Source organism: Hemicordylus capensis, chromosome 6, assembly GCF_027244095.1.
Source record: "Hemicordylus capensis ecotype Gifberg chromosome 6, rHemCap1.1.pri, whole genome shotgun sequence".
Classification (NCBI taxonomy): domain Eukaryota; kingdom Metazoa; phylum Chordata; class Lepidosauria; order Squamata; family Cordylidae; genus Hemicordylus; species Hemicordylus capensis.
In genome coordinates, this window is record NC_069662.1 from 55,620,959 (window position 1) to 55,636,705 (window position 15,747).

At 43.8% G+C, this 15,747-nt stretch overlaps 1 protein-coding gene across 3 annotated transcripts in view; it reads right to left on the reverse strand.

Moving 5' to 3' along the window:
* MRC2 (mannose receptor C type 2) overlaps nucleotides 1-14,488 on the reverse strand; it is a 98,969-nt gene extending 84,481 nt beyond the window's left edge. For 2 of the 3 annotated variants that reach the window (XM_053262994.1, XM_053262993.1), the window contains exon 1: nucleotides 14,184-14,488. In XM_053262994.1, the coding sequence (XP_053118969.1) occupies nucleotides 14,184-14,286 (103 nt within the window). In that variant the 5' untranslated portion in view covers nucleotides 14,287-14,488. Of the gene's footprint in view, nucleotides 1-6,997; nucleotides 7,100-14,183 lie in introns of those variants that run through there. The other variant, XM_053262995.1, reaches the window with a different exon arrangement.
* Nucleotides 14,489-15,747: the final 1,259 nt, after the last annotated feature.

The following is a 15,747-nucleotide window of genomic DNA, read 5'->3' on the forward strand; positions in this document are numbered from 1 at the left end:
AGGGTAGCTAAAGAGTGTAAAGAGATAACTAATCTGTGTTAAACAATCTGGCATATACAACACCTGAACAGAAAGCTTCAGCACAACCCCAGAATTCTTCTTGGAGAAGACATGTCAGCTCAACCAGTTCTTAAGTTAATACTTTTTGTTCATAATGTAGACATTTCTGTGGGCATGCATGGACTGTTTGGTGCAGTGCGGTCCAAATTCAAACTGAATGGCGGGTATGTGAACTGGTTCGGCCAAACCAATTAGCTGGGCCAGTTGGTTCAACGAACCAGCTCAAACCAGTTTGAAGCAGTTCACAATTGAATCATTCAAACCAGCCCAGTTTATGGCAGTCTGCTTCACAATCAAACTGGTTCTTCACATCCCTACACACATGCCAAGAGTTACAGGTTCGGCTGACTGGAACCAATATTCCCTTCTATAATCATAGAAACATATATCATTATTTATTTAGATTGCACTTTTGGCAATCCAGGTGGCAGCAAGGAGTGAAGAACGGTCTAGTGTGACTCTATTTTGTGTACCTCTTAACTATCACCTTGAACAGGGGTGGCCCACCTGAGGCTCTCCAGCTGTTGTTGAACTCCCACTCCCACCAAATTGTGTAATAAATTGTAGCTGGGGATGCCGGGAGTCATAGTACAATAAAAGCTGGAGAGCCTCAAGTTGGCCATCCCTAACATAGAGGCAAATTCAGGGATTTCTGACTAGGTAGAAGGGTGGGAAAGTAATGTAGAGACCTTTCAGTGCACTGGACATATTGCAACCAACTCAGTGTGCGGCAGCTGTGAAAAAGGCCAATTCCATGCTAGGGATCATTAGGAAGGGGATTGAAAATAAAACGGCTAATATTATAATGCCCTTATACAAAACGCTGGTGCAGCCACACCTGGAGTACCGCGTACATTTCTGGTCACCACATCTAAACAAGGACATTGTAGAACTGGAAAAGGCGCAGAAGAGGGCAACCAAGATGATCAGGGGCCTAGAGCACCTTTCAGGGGCAGGGAGTGGAGTCAGAAAGAAAAAGGAAGGAGAAGGAGAAGGAGAAGGAGAAAATGGAATAGTTCTGAATAAAATCCCAGTTAAATCTACGCAATATTACTTTGTATGTATGAGGGAATCAGTTATAACACATTTGGCAAAGAGAACCCGCTCTTTGCAGTGTGAGAATGCAAAGCTTGTGGCAGTTCCTGCAGCTTCCTTCCATTGCATCACTGGGCCGATATTCCTGAACGGCTGGATTCTACTGTTGCTACTGCTAATTGCTTATCCTGGTGGCGCAGTGGTAAAACTGCCGCCCTGTAACCAGAAGGTTACAAGTTCGATCCTGACCAGGGGCTCAAGGTTGACTCAGCCTTCCATCCTTCCGAGGTCGGTAAAATGAGTACCCAGAATGTTGGGGGCAATATGCTAAATCATTGTAAACCGCTTAGAGAGCTCCGGCTATAAAGCGGTATATAAATGTCAGTGCTATTGCTATTGCTATTATCCAGCTTCCTGACCTGCACAACCCCGGGAGCTTTCCCAGACAACAGGCTTTACAGCGGGTTTTCTGCAAGCTCAAAGTTGTCTCAGAAAACCTACGCAAAAAGTGGATTTTTCTTACTCTGGATATAAATCAGGATACATTCTTACATGTGATTAAAAAAACCAAATTGTGTGTGACGTGCCCCCTGATAGCTCGAAGGGACTTCAGGGTAAATTTGGCTGATATGTGAATGCACGCCTCCATTCCGGAGGAGATGCAAACTAAAAGCTGGGTGTGCAAAACTTCCAGAAGGTACTTTTTGCTCCATTGCATTTTCTTACAATTAAAAAAAAAAATGTAGCATTTAATTGGGATGCATTCTGCAAGGCTAGTTTTCAGACTAATAATAATAATACTAATAATAATAATAATTGTTATTATTATTATTATTTATTACATTTATATCCCACTCTTTCTCCAAGGAGCCCAGAGCGGTGTACTACATACTTGTGTTTCTTCTCACAACAACCCTGTGAAGTAGGCTAGGCTGAGAGAGAAGTGACTGGCCCAGAGTTCACCCAGCTAGTATCATGGCTGAATGGGGATTTGAACTCGGGTCTCCCCAAGTTAGAGTCCAGCACTCTAACCACTACACCACGCTGGCTCTATCAAATCGGCCCCTGCTGAAAGCCTTGCTCTCACTTCTTTTTATACCAACAGGCACACTAGTGTAACCACTGATGCTTTTGAATATGTTTTGGGTGCTGTCTCGACCCCGCAAAAAGGGGACAGGGAAGTGATAGTTGCCTTTGCTTCCTGGGTGCTTACTGCATCAGAGAAGATGTATTCTGTCACTGAAAAAGAAGCTCTAGAATGTTTCTGGGTGGTAAGGCACTTCAGAACTTACTTGTGTGGCATAAAATCCACTTTACAGTCAAACCATAAACCCCTATCTCGGGGCGTAGCAAGGTTGGAGCGGGCCCAGAGACAAGATTTTAAAATGGGCCCCTCGCTGATATACACACACAAACACACTTCACAATATATAGTGCACTCACACTCACATCCCCATCACAAATATGGTGAATATCTAGTTCACATTGAATCTGGTTGTTTTTTTTACTCACTGCTGATCTCCAAGAGACTCAATATAATTCATAGGGGGTGCAATGCAGGCGGGTGAGGAGTCATGTGACGTGCCTCTGGGGGGGCCCTTGAGGCAGTGGGGCCACAAGACTACTGTCCCCCCTTGCCTAATGGTAGTTACACCTCTGCCCTATCTGCTTTATTTACTACTCAGGGATAAAGTCAAGTAACCCCAAGAATAGCCAAACGGATCACCAGACTTATTGACTTAGATTTCCAGGTGGAATATCTTCCTGGTCTTTGGAATACAACTGCAGATTATTTATCTCAACTTCCACTTCCAGGCCAAGAGGAGATCCCAGAAGAAGAGGATGAAAGAGTAGTAATTGCACAAATAGCTTCATCCACTCATGGAGTAATTACATCTTCAGAATGGAAAGCAGCCCCCAGTGCTGATCAAGTGCTTACTGAACTTAAACCTTACATAACTAATGGATGGCTATGCAAAAACAAACTACCTGAACATTTTCAACCATACATGCATGTAGTGAGTGAGCTCTGTCTTCTCAATGAGCTGGTGCTGAGGACTGATCGTTTGGTGGTGCCAACGTCCTTACAAGCAAAAGTTATCAAAATTTCCCACAAAGGTAACCTGGGCATGAACTTGACTAAAAGGCAAATCACCGAAAGTTTCTGATGGCCAGGTATGGACAAACACACTGAAAATGTAATCAGGCACTGTATGGCTTGTGATGTATGTGTCAAATTACAGAAGACTTTTACCACCCCTTGACTCTAGTAGAGTATCCCAATGGTCCCTGGGGAAAACATGCTCTGGATATAATGGGATCTTTTGATAACCAACCCACAAAACAAAGATTTGTTATAGTGATGGTGGATTACTATTCCAGGTGGCCAGAACTTTCATTGGCAGACAGCTTTACTACAAACAAGGCGATCCAGTTCAAGACAGGAAACAGAGGGTAGGTATAAATGGAGAGTTTTCACAATGGAGGGAAGTAAGAAGTGGGGTCCCGCAGGGATCTGTACTGGGCCTGGTGCTTTTTAATTTATTCATAAATGATCTAGAAGCAGGGGTAAGCAGCGATGTGGCCAAATTTGCAGATGATACCAAACTCTTCCGGGTATTGAAATCCAAAACGGATTGTGAGCAGCTCCAAAAGGATGTCTCCAAACTGGGGGAGTGGGCGACAAAATGGCAAATGCGGTTCAATGTTAGCAAGTGTAAAGTGATGCACATTGGGACAAAAAACCCCAACTTCAAGTATACGCTGATGGGATCTGAGCTGTCGGTGATGGACCAGGAGAGGGATCTTGGGGTTGTGGTTGACAGCTCGTTGAAAGTGTCGACTCAATGTGCGGCAGCTGTGAAAAAGGCAAATTCCATGCTAGGGATCATTAGAAAGGGGACTGAAAATAAAACGGCTAACATTATAATGCCCTTATACAAAACTATGGTGCGACCACACTTGGAGTACTGCGTACAATTCTGGTCACCACATCTTAAAAAGGACATTGTTGAACTGGAGAAGGTACAGAAGAGGGCAACCAAGATGATCAGGGGCCTAGAGCACCTTTCTTATGAGGCAAGACTTCAACACCTGGGGCTTTTTAGTTTAGAAAAAAGACGTCTGTGGGGAGACATGATAGATGTCTATAAAATCATGCATGGCATGGAGAAAGTGGAGAGAGAGAGATTCTTTTCCCTCTCACACAACACTAGAACCAGGGGTCACTCCATGAAATTGATTGCCAGGAGGTCTAGGACTAACAAACGGAAGTACTTTTTCACACAACGCGTGATCCACTTGTGGAACTCTCTGTCACAGGATGTGGTGACAGCCAACAACCTGGATGGCTTTAAGAGGGGTTTGGATGAAATCATGGAGGAGAGGTCTATCAATGGCTACTAGTCAGAGGGCTGTGGGCCACCTCCAGCCTCAAGGGCAGGGTGCCTCTGAGTACCAGTTGCAGGGGAGTAATGGCAGGAGAGAGGGCACACCCTCAACTCCTGTCTGTGGCTTCCAGCGGCATCTGGTGGGCCACTGTGTGAAACAGGATGCTGGACTAGATGGGCCGTGGGCCTGATCCAGCAGGGCTGTTCTTATGTTCTTATGACTGCAGTTTTTGGGAGAGAGGGTCTTCCTAAAGCACTAATTACTGACAATGGGACACAGCTTACCTCATTTCAAATGGAGCAATACTTGGAATAACCATGTGATACAACACAAGACTATTCCCTTGTACCACTCTCAAGGGAATGGCTTAGTACAAAGAACGAACAGGGTAATGAAGGAATGTTTACGCTGGCTACTACACAACAACAACCCTGGAAAGAGGCAACTCATGAAAAACTATTTGCTTATCAAACTATTCCTCATTCTGCTACAAAAAAATCACCATTTGAACTGCTGAGAGGATGCAAAGCTATCACTAAAATTACCCAATGGCAACAACTGATAGGGCTTTCCATGCCATCTCACCTTGGGGATGCAGAGATTCGTGATCAGGTAAGGGAGAAGCAACAAAAATATAAACTGTATGTGGATTGGAAACGGCGTGCGAAACAGCAAACATTTTAGGTGGAGGACTTTGTTCGAGTATGGTTGCCTTATAAAGTGAGAAAGGAATGTTTGCAATATTCTGGACCAAAACAAATAATGGAATCCAAGGAGATTTTTTCATTTTCAATGATGGAAAGAAATGAGACAGTTTGAGACTTTCCAGCATGCATACTATGAGACAAGAGGGAAGGGATTCTGATCTCAAGAGAGGAACGAAGAGAAATTTGATCTTGCCTCCAGTTTTGACCTCACAGATTAGGCTAAAGGAAGTGATGGACAATCCTTTTGTCACTAAATTTTAAATCAATTCAATTTTGGTTGTTATAAAGAGGAGGGATGTGTTATATTCTATCTAGTAATCTTTTGTTTTGTTGTTTGGACGTTTGTCCCAGTGGGGATCCTGTAGAGAGTGTGAGTGGTGGAGTCAGAAAGAAAAGGGAAGGAAAGAAGGAGGAGAAAATAGAGTTGTTTTGAATAAAATCCCACTTAAATCTACCTATGATTGTGTTTATGAGGGAAGCAGTTATAAAACACATCTCTATTTTAAAAGTACAAATGAGAGTTTGCTTTTGTTGTTTTGCTTTAAATTGGAAGAGAAAATACTATATTTCTGTGCAGAACTGTGCAAATGGTGGTTTGTTTGTTTTTAAAAATCTTAAGTATCCAGGATCATCTCAAGCACAGCATGTTCCATCTATTCAATATGGCCATACCCTGACTCATCAGAAAGATGAAGCACACACATTCCAAGGAGAACAAAATTTGAAAAACAAATATGGATGGTCTGGAGCTTTTATAAACAAAACTTGAAGTCAAACAAAAGAAATGTTTTCCTACAGAACAAGCAGCTTTACTTCTGTGCAAGACATGCAAGGCATTAGTCAGGGAAATAACAGTGAACTCTCTGCAAACATATAATTGGCCCTATCATCAGCAAAAGAAGGAGCAGCTGCAGGGAGCTTGCTTCCCCCATTCCTTGCCAGCTAGCTCCAACTGCCAGTTGCCTGGACTGCAGACTCAAGGGGAAGCACTCTGGCTTCTGCTTTCGCCATGGGACCAAGGGCTGTTGGGTTATGCGCATACATGAATATTTAAAATTATTATTGTATTATCACAATCCATTGAAGCCACCTTGGGGATCTTTTGATCAAAAAGCAGAGAGAAACTGAGCAGAAGCAAGCAATAAACAAACAAACATGAATCCAAGTTGCAGGAGTTGGTAGTTATCTGTACCTGTTGCTGCTTGCATTGAATAGTTATTTCATGCTAAATGCTGGCTGGAGCACAGAACCGATGTTGTTCCCTGCAGTTTAAGAAAGATGGGCAAACAGCTGGGGATAAACTAGCAGCAGTTTACTACTGTAACCTGCTTTGAGCTCCTGTTTTAAAAGAAAATCAAGATGTGTCTAAACTAAAGCATGAGAAAAGGTGACAAACAGAAGCCTTAGCAGAAGAGAAGGTTTGACTGGAAATATTCACCAACCAGTATACAGCCCCTTTGGTTTGCAAAGTGCTTTATGCTCTTTAGTGTCTTTATGTTCATAACTACCCTGTGAGATAAATCACGATGGTTGCCATTCTATTAATGAGTCTGAGAGCACAAGAGCCGCCCCAAACCACAAGGCAAGACTGTGGCAGAGGTGGGGCTTCACCCCAGGTCTCCCAAATTATCCCCAATTAATCCAAATTCTCTAGGCCCTGGATCATCTGTCAGCCCGGAGGAGCTGAAGGGGGAAATGGAGGTGGCATGACAGAGAAGCAGCAGGGGGAAGTTATTCCAGACATAGGGAACAGAATGCAGCAGACACAGAGGAGGGAGGAGGGGGAAACAAAGGAGGAAGCTTACCAGATGAAAGCATGGCTTCCTGGACATGCTACTGAGAATGTTCTTTCCCTGGTCACTCCCAACTGTATTTCAGTTGGTGGCAGGATCCTTAGAAGAGCCTCAGTTGAAGGTAGGGGGCAAATAGGACTATATGAGCGAAGATCTTCCTTTAGACTGTAACTTGGTCTCCAACCATTTAGGGCATGAAAGGAAACGACCAATAATTTAAATTGTGCCTGGAAACAAATCAATAGCCAGTGAAGTTGGTTGAATAGTAGAGTAATGTGCTCCACCAAACTGGCTCCATAAACACCCTTGCAGCAGCATTTTGAACAAACTGAAGTTTCCAAACACTTTCTAAGGGCCGCCCCACACAGAGCAAGTTACAGCAGTCCAGTCTTGATGTAACCAGGGCATGTGTCACCAGGCTCAGATTTACTTTATTCGGGAACTAGTGTAGTTAGTGCTCCAGGCTAAGCTGGAGAAAGGCATCCTTGGGCACCTCTACCACCTGAACCTAGGAGCACCCTACATACAATCCTGCTCTTTTCAGAGGAGTGTTAAGCCTATCCTGGTTGAACCCCATCTATGGATAAATTGTCCCACTGGCCAAGAGCACCTCCATCTTGCCTGGATTAAGCTTCAGTTTGTTTCCTCACATCTAGCCCATTTCTGATTGCAGGGGCACTGGTTCAGAACTTTCATAACCCTTTTGGATTGAAACTGAAAGGAAAAATTGAACTACATGTTATTTGCACACTGAAGACAGCAGACTCCAAATCTCCGGACGACCTTCCCCCAGTGGTTTCATTTAGATTAGGGTTTCTCAACGTGTGGGTCCCCAGATGTTATCGGACTTCAACTCTCATAATCCCCAGCCCTAGTGGCCTTTGGTTGGGAATTATGGGAGTTGAAGTCCAATTACATCTGGGGACCCACACGTTGAGAATCCCTGATTTAGATGTTGAACAGCATGGTGAACAAGATGGTGCCCGACAGGACACATTAGGACCATGGCCCTGATGTTGATCAGGAGTTCCCCAGCACTACTTGTACCTGCCTGCCAGGTAGGACTGGAGCCATTACAACACAGTATTCCTCAATCCCAACCCAGCCATCCATCCAAAAAAATACCATATCAAAAGCTGCTGAGGGTGAGGGGTCCATCAGTGAAGAGACATAACCCCTCTGCCTAGATCCTAGCAATGATAATGTCCACTAAGGTGATCAAGGCTGTCTCATCCCAAACCCAGGCCACAAGCCGAATTGAAATGGATTGGGACAATCAGTCTCATCCAGAAAAACCTGGAAGGTTTTCTAAAGTTCTCAGTCACCTAGCCCAAAAGTAAGCTATTGGACACTGGCCAGTAATGGTCCAATATGGTATGGTCAAATGAGGGCTTTTTTCAGAAATAATCTCACTCCTGCGGTCTTTGGACTAGCTGGAACCTCTCTCTCTTACAGGGAGGAATCAGTCACTCTAATCCTCTGCTAACTTGGCAAAGAGGCACCTGTTACCGTGGTGATTCTCTTTATTTAGCAGGGGGAGAGTAACTGGCCCTCTCCACCCCCAGCACAGTACCTCCAGTGACTCTTGCTGGTGTCTATCTCATGTTTCTTTTTAGATTGTGAGCCCTTTGTGGACAGGGAGCCATCTTATTTATTTATTTATTTATTTATTTCTCTATGTAAACTGCCCTGAGCCATTTTTGGAAGGGCGGTATAGAAATTGAATAAATTAATAATAATAATAATAATAATAATAATAATAATAATACTCATCATCATCATCCACTCAGTCTGCCCACTTCGGGCTACCTAAACTAGCCAGGATAAGCAAGTGGTTGGTCTCAACAGTTCAAGAATTCTCAGGCTGTGCAAACTAAAAAGCATGCATAACTAAAAGGCAGAGAGGTGCCAAAGGCACATCAACTATCACTATCCTCAACATAAATAGGAGAGCATCAACAAAACAGCCTATAAATACCTATGAAAGCACTGGAAGAGAAGAGTATGGAAGCCTGTCTCTCTTCCACCCCATGAAATGCAAAAGCTTTGCAAATTCCAACAAAAGCCGAATCTGTCTTTTAACCTGCTTTGTACTTTGTCTTTTGGGACCACACACAATAACTACTGCATGCAAATTTCATTCACTTTGTTTCTACCACATGTCTATTCAGTAGCATGGTGTTCTAAGCACCCCATAGGGATGTGCACAAGCCAGTTTGGCCCCTCCTCTGGGAAGCACCGCATCGGCTTGGGCACCAGCATTCAAGCTGGTTTGGCGAGGTGGGGAGCAAGTAAGCAGCTTCTTACCTGTTCACCCACCGCCCTGCTGCATTTTTGGCGGCGGCCGCCACCACCTTCCAGAAGACCACGCACAGCTGAATGCATGCCAGCCACGTGTGTGTCACTGCCATGCAAAGGCTGCAGGAAACATCACCACAGCTATGCATGGCCTTTTGGAGAGCCTCCGGTGGAAAAGTGGCAGGGTGGCGGGCAAGCAGGTAAGGCACTGCTTAGGCTTTGTCCCCACCCCGCCAGCTCGAGCCATTCATGCACATCCCTAGCACCACATGTGGAAAATGCTTACAGTAGTCCTTAGAGGTGTGTAGCAGCTGATATTTATTTGTTGTTTCTCTGTGTAAACTGCCCTGAGCCATTTTTGGAAGGGCGGTATAGAAATCGAATTAATAATAATGATAATGATAATAATGATGATGATAATAATAATAATAATAATAATAATAATTAATAATAACCTAAATAAGAGGCAAGGAACAGGTAAGATTTTGGATGATTAAGTAATAAATAGCAAGATTTATACAAGTAGGCCTTATGATATGAAAAGGAAAGGGTAAGCAAGATTTCTTTACACCAACGCTAAGATAAAAGAACAAAGTACAACTACTGAATACACGAATAGACTAAAAAAAGGGGTGGGGGTGGGAGATGACAAACTAGACCCCAGAATTTGGGGATGTCTAGACAAAAATGAGAACTGGAAAAATGTAGGTAACGTGTCCAAATTAGAAATAGAGAGATTAATTCAGCAAATTAGGGCATAAAATTCTGAGTAAGGGAACGGGAAAAGACCGCATATCCCCCTCTTTCCCCAAGTGGGTGGCACTTGAGTTTTAAAGACTAACAAGTGAGCACCAGCATATCTAGGGAAAATAGCGCCTAGGGCAAGCACTGAAATTGCGCCCCCTGTCCAAACATCTGACACCCATCTTTCAGATAACTTTACCATAATGTCAGCTCAAAAATACAAGTCAAGCTCGTTAATCTTTTAATATTTAAAAAAAATTAGCAGGGAACATAGGCAGGCCAAAAAAATGCTGGAAAACTACAAATTTGAGTATGCTGGGGCTCATGAAATACCCAAATACTATGTGGAGGTGTACTTGGAAAACTAAACAGAAGTGCCTATCTAATTCTCTACTACGCATTGTAGCATCACTATTACATAAGTTTTAAAAATCAATGGAGAATTTGACTTTTCCCAGATACTCTGAAAATAATTAAGGGCTATGCAGAGTAAACTGTGTCACTGCTTGGAATATATTCTAGTCTTTCAGAAAGACAGTTAAAATGAGAGAAAGAGAGCAAGAAACTCCCAGTGGGCCTTAATACTAAGGATTTCACACTGATTCAAAGACAAACTCACCATTAATAGCCATATTATTAAGACATCACATTTAACTCACTTATCACAAGAAGCAAAGTAAGAGCAAATACCATCCTAGCTCATAAGCTTCAGCTCAGTATTCACAAGCCCTGATTCTCTGTACATAGTGCCAAACTAAATGTGTACAGTGACTTATATTATATTTTTAAAAATAATTTTTTTAACCTGTAGCCCCTTTGGGGGGCTTCATAAAGGCCATGGGGGGGGCAGGGTCTGCAAAGGTTCCCCCTTCCCCCCACATGCCTGTTAATTCATCGCCGCAGCCCGTCCCAGGCTGATTTGCGGGCCTGTTCACGCCTGCAAAGATCTGCATGGTGACCATTCTGGAGACTGCCACGCATGCTCAAATGGCCTCTGTGAGGCCTGGCATGGCCGAGGGCCTCGCAGAGGCTAGTTGAGCATGCATAGTGGCCATTTTGTTCTTGGCAGCCATTTTTTTAAAAAAAATTCATTTAAAAAATGGCGCCCCTTTCAAGTGGCGCCCTGGGCACGTGCCCTGCCTGCCCTATGCTAGATATGCCCCTGCAAATGGGTATTGGGTGTGGGGGAGGCACCCATGTTTCATCTTGAACAAGTAAGAGGGGGTTGGAGGTCTTAACACAGGAAAAGCCACCTCTCAACCCTACGAGAATGTAGGTGAGTACCACAGGGCATAAAGCACATGGGAAACTAGTAACATGAGGCCTGGGGTAATTAAGAATAAAGGTATTACAGGCACTTATAAGTGATTATTACCATTATTTATTATATGATTTATAACTTCCTTTTTGCTGAAAAAAAGCTTCTGTGCCTAGAACCTAATTGGTGTCTGTTGCAACTATCTGACATATGTTTGTTTATCCAAAATGTGCTCTAAATGAAATTTAGTGCTGTTCACAGAACTCTCTCTGAATGGTGTGTTATCCTGGAAAAGAACCTAGATTAACAAAAGGAATGCAGCTAAGCCTCTTCATTTCCTAAATCGCAATGGGAAATAAATATTGTTATTTTCATTGCAACATTAATCATTCCCATTTACAGATAAGGAACTGAGGCTGAAAGAGGGAAATCTGCCCATGGCCACTGTCTGTCATTCAGAGGAAAATGACTAAGGGTCTCCCAAGTCCAAGCTCAACATATTAGTAGCTTGAGGTCAAACTACACAATAAATGGCAGAGCTGAGACTGCATCTCTCAGTGGCTTTGTTTTTACTTTTAAAGCAACTGGTGGGGGGGGGGGGACAGGTTCTGAATCTGACTGGAGCAACAGAACTGGCGAGTGGGTGGGGGGGAGGTCTTTCTTCCTCTGCGCTGTTTTCCCCATCTAGAAGATCATCCTCCATTGAAGCTGCTATTAGCTCCATGGGGATAGCAGTGGTGAATAAACAGAGACCTGCAAGTTAAACAGAAGTAGCAGCAGCAGGAACAGTTACCTAGGTGGGTGGCTAGCGGAAGCATTGTGGAGATCCATGGGGGAGCTTTACCATAAGACATGGGGGTCAAGAGTCTGCAATTACACTGGTGGCTAATCATAGGGCAGCATCAAGACCAAGTTAGCCATGACTAAGTCCCATTGAGATTAATGGGAATTAAAGTTAGTTATAGCTAACACGACTCACATTTCAGTGGTGCTAGCCACCTAATGGTGCAGCGGAAAATGACTTGCCTAGCAAGCATGAGGTTGCCGGTTCAAATCCCTGGTAGTATGTTTCCCAGAAGCACCTATATCGGGCAGCAGCGATATAGGGAGATGCTGAAAGGCATCATCTCATACTGTGCAGGAGATGGCAATGGTAAACCCCGCCTGTATTCTACCAAAGAAAAACCACAGGGCTCTGTAGTTGCCAGGAGTCGACACCGACTCAACGACACACTTGACTTTAGTCATGACTAACTAGTCAAGATCCTGCCCATAAAATTTTAGAGTTGGAAATTTTGGAAAAGTAGGACTTTGGAGATCTTTTAGTCAAACCCCCTGCACAGTACTGCTACAACATTCCTGCCAGATGGTCCTCCAGCCGTTCTTTGAAACCTACAACAAAGGAGAGCCCACCACTGCATAAAGCGACTGCTCCACTGCCCAACAGCTCTTGATTGATTGATTGAGTACCGTCAAGTCGGTGTCGACTCTTAGCGACCACATAGATAGATTCTCTCCAGGGTGATCTGTCTTCAACTTGGCCTTTAAGGTACCTCAGTGCATTGCTGTCGTAATTGAGTCCATCCACCTTGCAGCTGGTCATCCTCTTCTTCTCTTTCCTTCAACTTTCCCAGCATTATGGACTTCTCAAGCGAGCTGGGTCTTCGCATAATGTGTCCGAAGTATGATAGTTTGAGCCTGGTCAAAGAGCTCTTACAGCTAGGAAATTTCTCCTGATGTCTAGCCTAAATCTACTTTCTTTTAACTAAATCAAAATGTAGAATCAATATGCACGTTTGCAAGCTGGTTGCACCCTGTCATTACAGCTTTTGCTACAAATTTGTGCCAAATTCTTTCCAAAATTGATAAATTCCTAACTAATGTGTAGGCTACTTCCATTTCAACCTAAAGCTCCCCCTATTTCTCCAATTACTTCTTTACTTACACGTTTGTCTTCTTCAGTCACAGAGAAGCTCTTCTAGAAATGAATCATGCTGCAGTGGCTTTTTTGTTAGTCTGCTGGTCATTACATGTAAAAAGCTAGAGTGCAGTTTTTAAAAAAATCACTGTCTAATACAAATCATTGACTGTTCCAGACACTGGAGCAGTTTTGCCAATTTGACAAAAATAAAAAGGAACTTGTAGGCAACTGTGCTTGCAATGCACATAGTTCACATTTGACAAAGCTCTTGGGATCCATACATCTCTCATTAGCTTTACCTCTATCACAGTTGCATTGGCCAAACCTCAGTCATCAATGAGCACTTGGAGATGCACTAAAGTTTAACTTGAATAAAAGTTCCGTTTCATTTTTTAAAACACTTGTTTCCCCGGAAAGATCTGCTGGCATGAAGTTGTGTGTGGTTTTTGTTATGGCTGGACACATCTGAAAAGCCTTCAGAGTAGCAAAGTGGTGAAATCTGGTGAAATCACCAAGTGTCAGGGATTCCCATGACAGTGGCGTCCCTTCCTTAGAGTATCTGTTCGAATGGAGCTGTGATACTCTGGAAGAAAAAGGATCTTGCAACTATAGAAAGCACGTTTTGTGGTAGAACGGGAGTGGGGAGGGGGATGGTGAAAAGAAGCAATTTTTTTAAACGGCCAGTTCATCTCCCTAAGCCTTTCATCCTCCTCCCTTTCCAAATCCAAACCACATCTGGTTTCATTCAGGTCTCTCCTTCCTTTGCAAAGCTCAAGCACACCCAAACTATCTAAAAGCGGGGGGGGGGGGGGAGGAAGGCGGCGGGGGGAGGAATCCAGAACAAAGTGATGTTATATTTGTGAGGATCCCCCCACCCTTAAGAGGCAGTTCTACAGGCACCTCCTTCCACACCTCCTCCCACACCTCTTAAGCCACGGCAAGAGTTTGGAAAAAACATTTGCCCAAATCTGCCCTACCTGGGAGAAGCGTGCAGAGTCCGACCTCAGCAGTCAAGAGGATGCCCAGAGCGCATCTTAGGAGGCGAAGCCGTGGCGAGGAGGGGGTGCTGGGAAGTTTCATAGCCGGGGGGGGGGGCGAAGCGCCGGGGTGATGGTGGCTGTGTTCTGCCTATTCTTCTTTGAAGCTTTGCGCGCTCTCGCTCGCCCGCTCGCTCTAGTTCTGCTGACCTGTCTTGGTTCGGTGGCCTTTTTCCTCCTTGGCCCTTGTCCTGTTGGGAAGGTGATGGGAGACAGACAGGCAGAGAGATGGGAGGGAAAAGGAATGCCCCCCCCAAAAGCCCCTCCCTGCCTCCTAAGAATTCAGACGCTGCGTCACGAACCCCACCGGCTGCCCAGCCAGTTGTGGGCGGAAGGGAAGGAGAGAGAGAGAGAGAGAAGGGGGAGAGAGGGAAGCTTCCTTTAAGACTTCCAAAGTGGAGGAGAACTTTTCAGCGGTTTGGCAGCTGGATCTGCGCTAAAAGGAATTGCAACACGTTGCAAATGGGAGGGAAGGAGGGGGGCAGGAATAGATTCTGGGTTATTTTTTGTTTGCTTAAAAAAAAAGATTCTTAGAAGGAGGCCATTCTTAGAGGAGAAGGGCGAATCTCTCTCTTCTCTCCTCCAGCATTTTAAAATTAATCTTCTTTGTGTTTTTTTCTCCTGGTTCCACATTAGCGTTTTAAACGTGTGTGTGATGCTATGTGTACGTATGCACAGTCTGTCTTGTTATATATACAATAAAATACAATAAGGGGGGGAAAACAGCTTTTCAATTCAGAGAGCGTGCAAGGTATGGAATATTCTTCCTTTATTTGCACTACTACCCAAAACATGAGTTCCATTCCTCCTCCACCAAGTTATTAAATTAGTGATATAATAAATAAGGTTTTCCCTTTTAGTATGTTGTGCCATTCCATATCAAAGCAATGGGAGTGATTAAAACACACACCTAAAGACTGTCTAGAGCATACTTAATAGAAAACTCAAGAGTTCTCATCATTTTTAATATTTCTCTTTCTGCTATAAATAGAATAAATTTCTTCCTAAAAATATTATTTCCTACAAAATGAAGAAGTATTATGAATCAGTTGGACTACAGTGCCTCCAAGGCACACATAGACCAGCCCTGCCCCTCCCCCCAACACAATCACACCCCTTCGAAATCTGTCAGAGTGAATGCACTCTTTGATTTCTGTCTTTCCGTTTATTAGAAACAGACAAAACAAACTACACTTCTATTCTGGCAAGGAACAATGCTGTGCAACTGGAAGGCTAACATGTTTACACCAGTTTAAGATCATTTGCTATCACATTAAGGATATCACCTTATTGTTAAAGAAGGGATAGAATCTAACAAGCGAGAAAACCTAAGAGGACCAGACAGAAACTTGTGGGTGACAATACAAGGCCTGAAAAGAAGTGTGGTAATAGGGAAGTGCTATTGCCCACCAGATCAAAACGTTGAAAGTAACTGGGGATTGCAGAAGGAAATCAAGGAGGTATCAAGAGAGAGCAGTAATAATGGGTTACTTCAATTACCCAC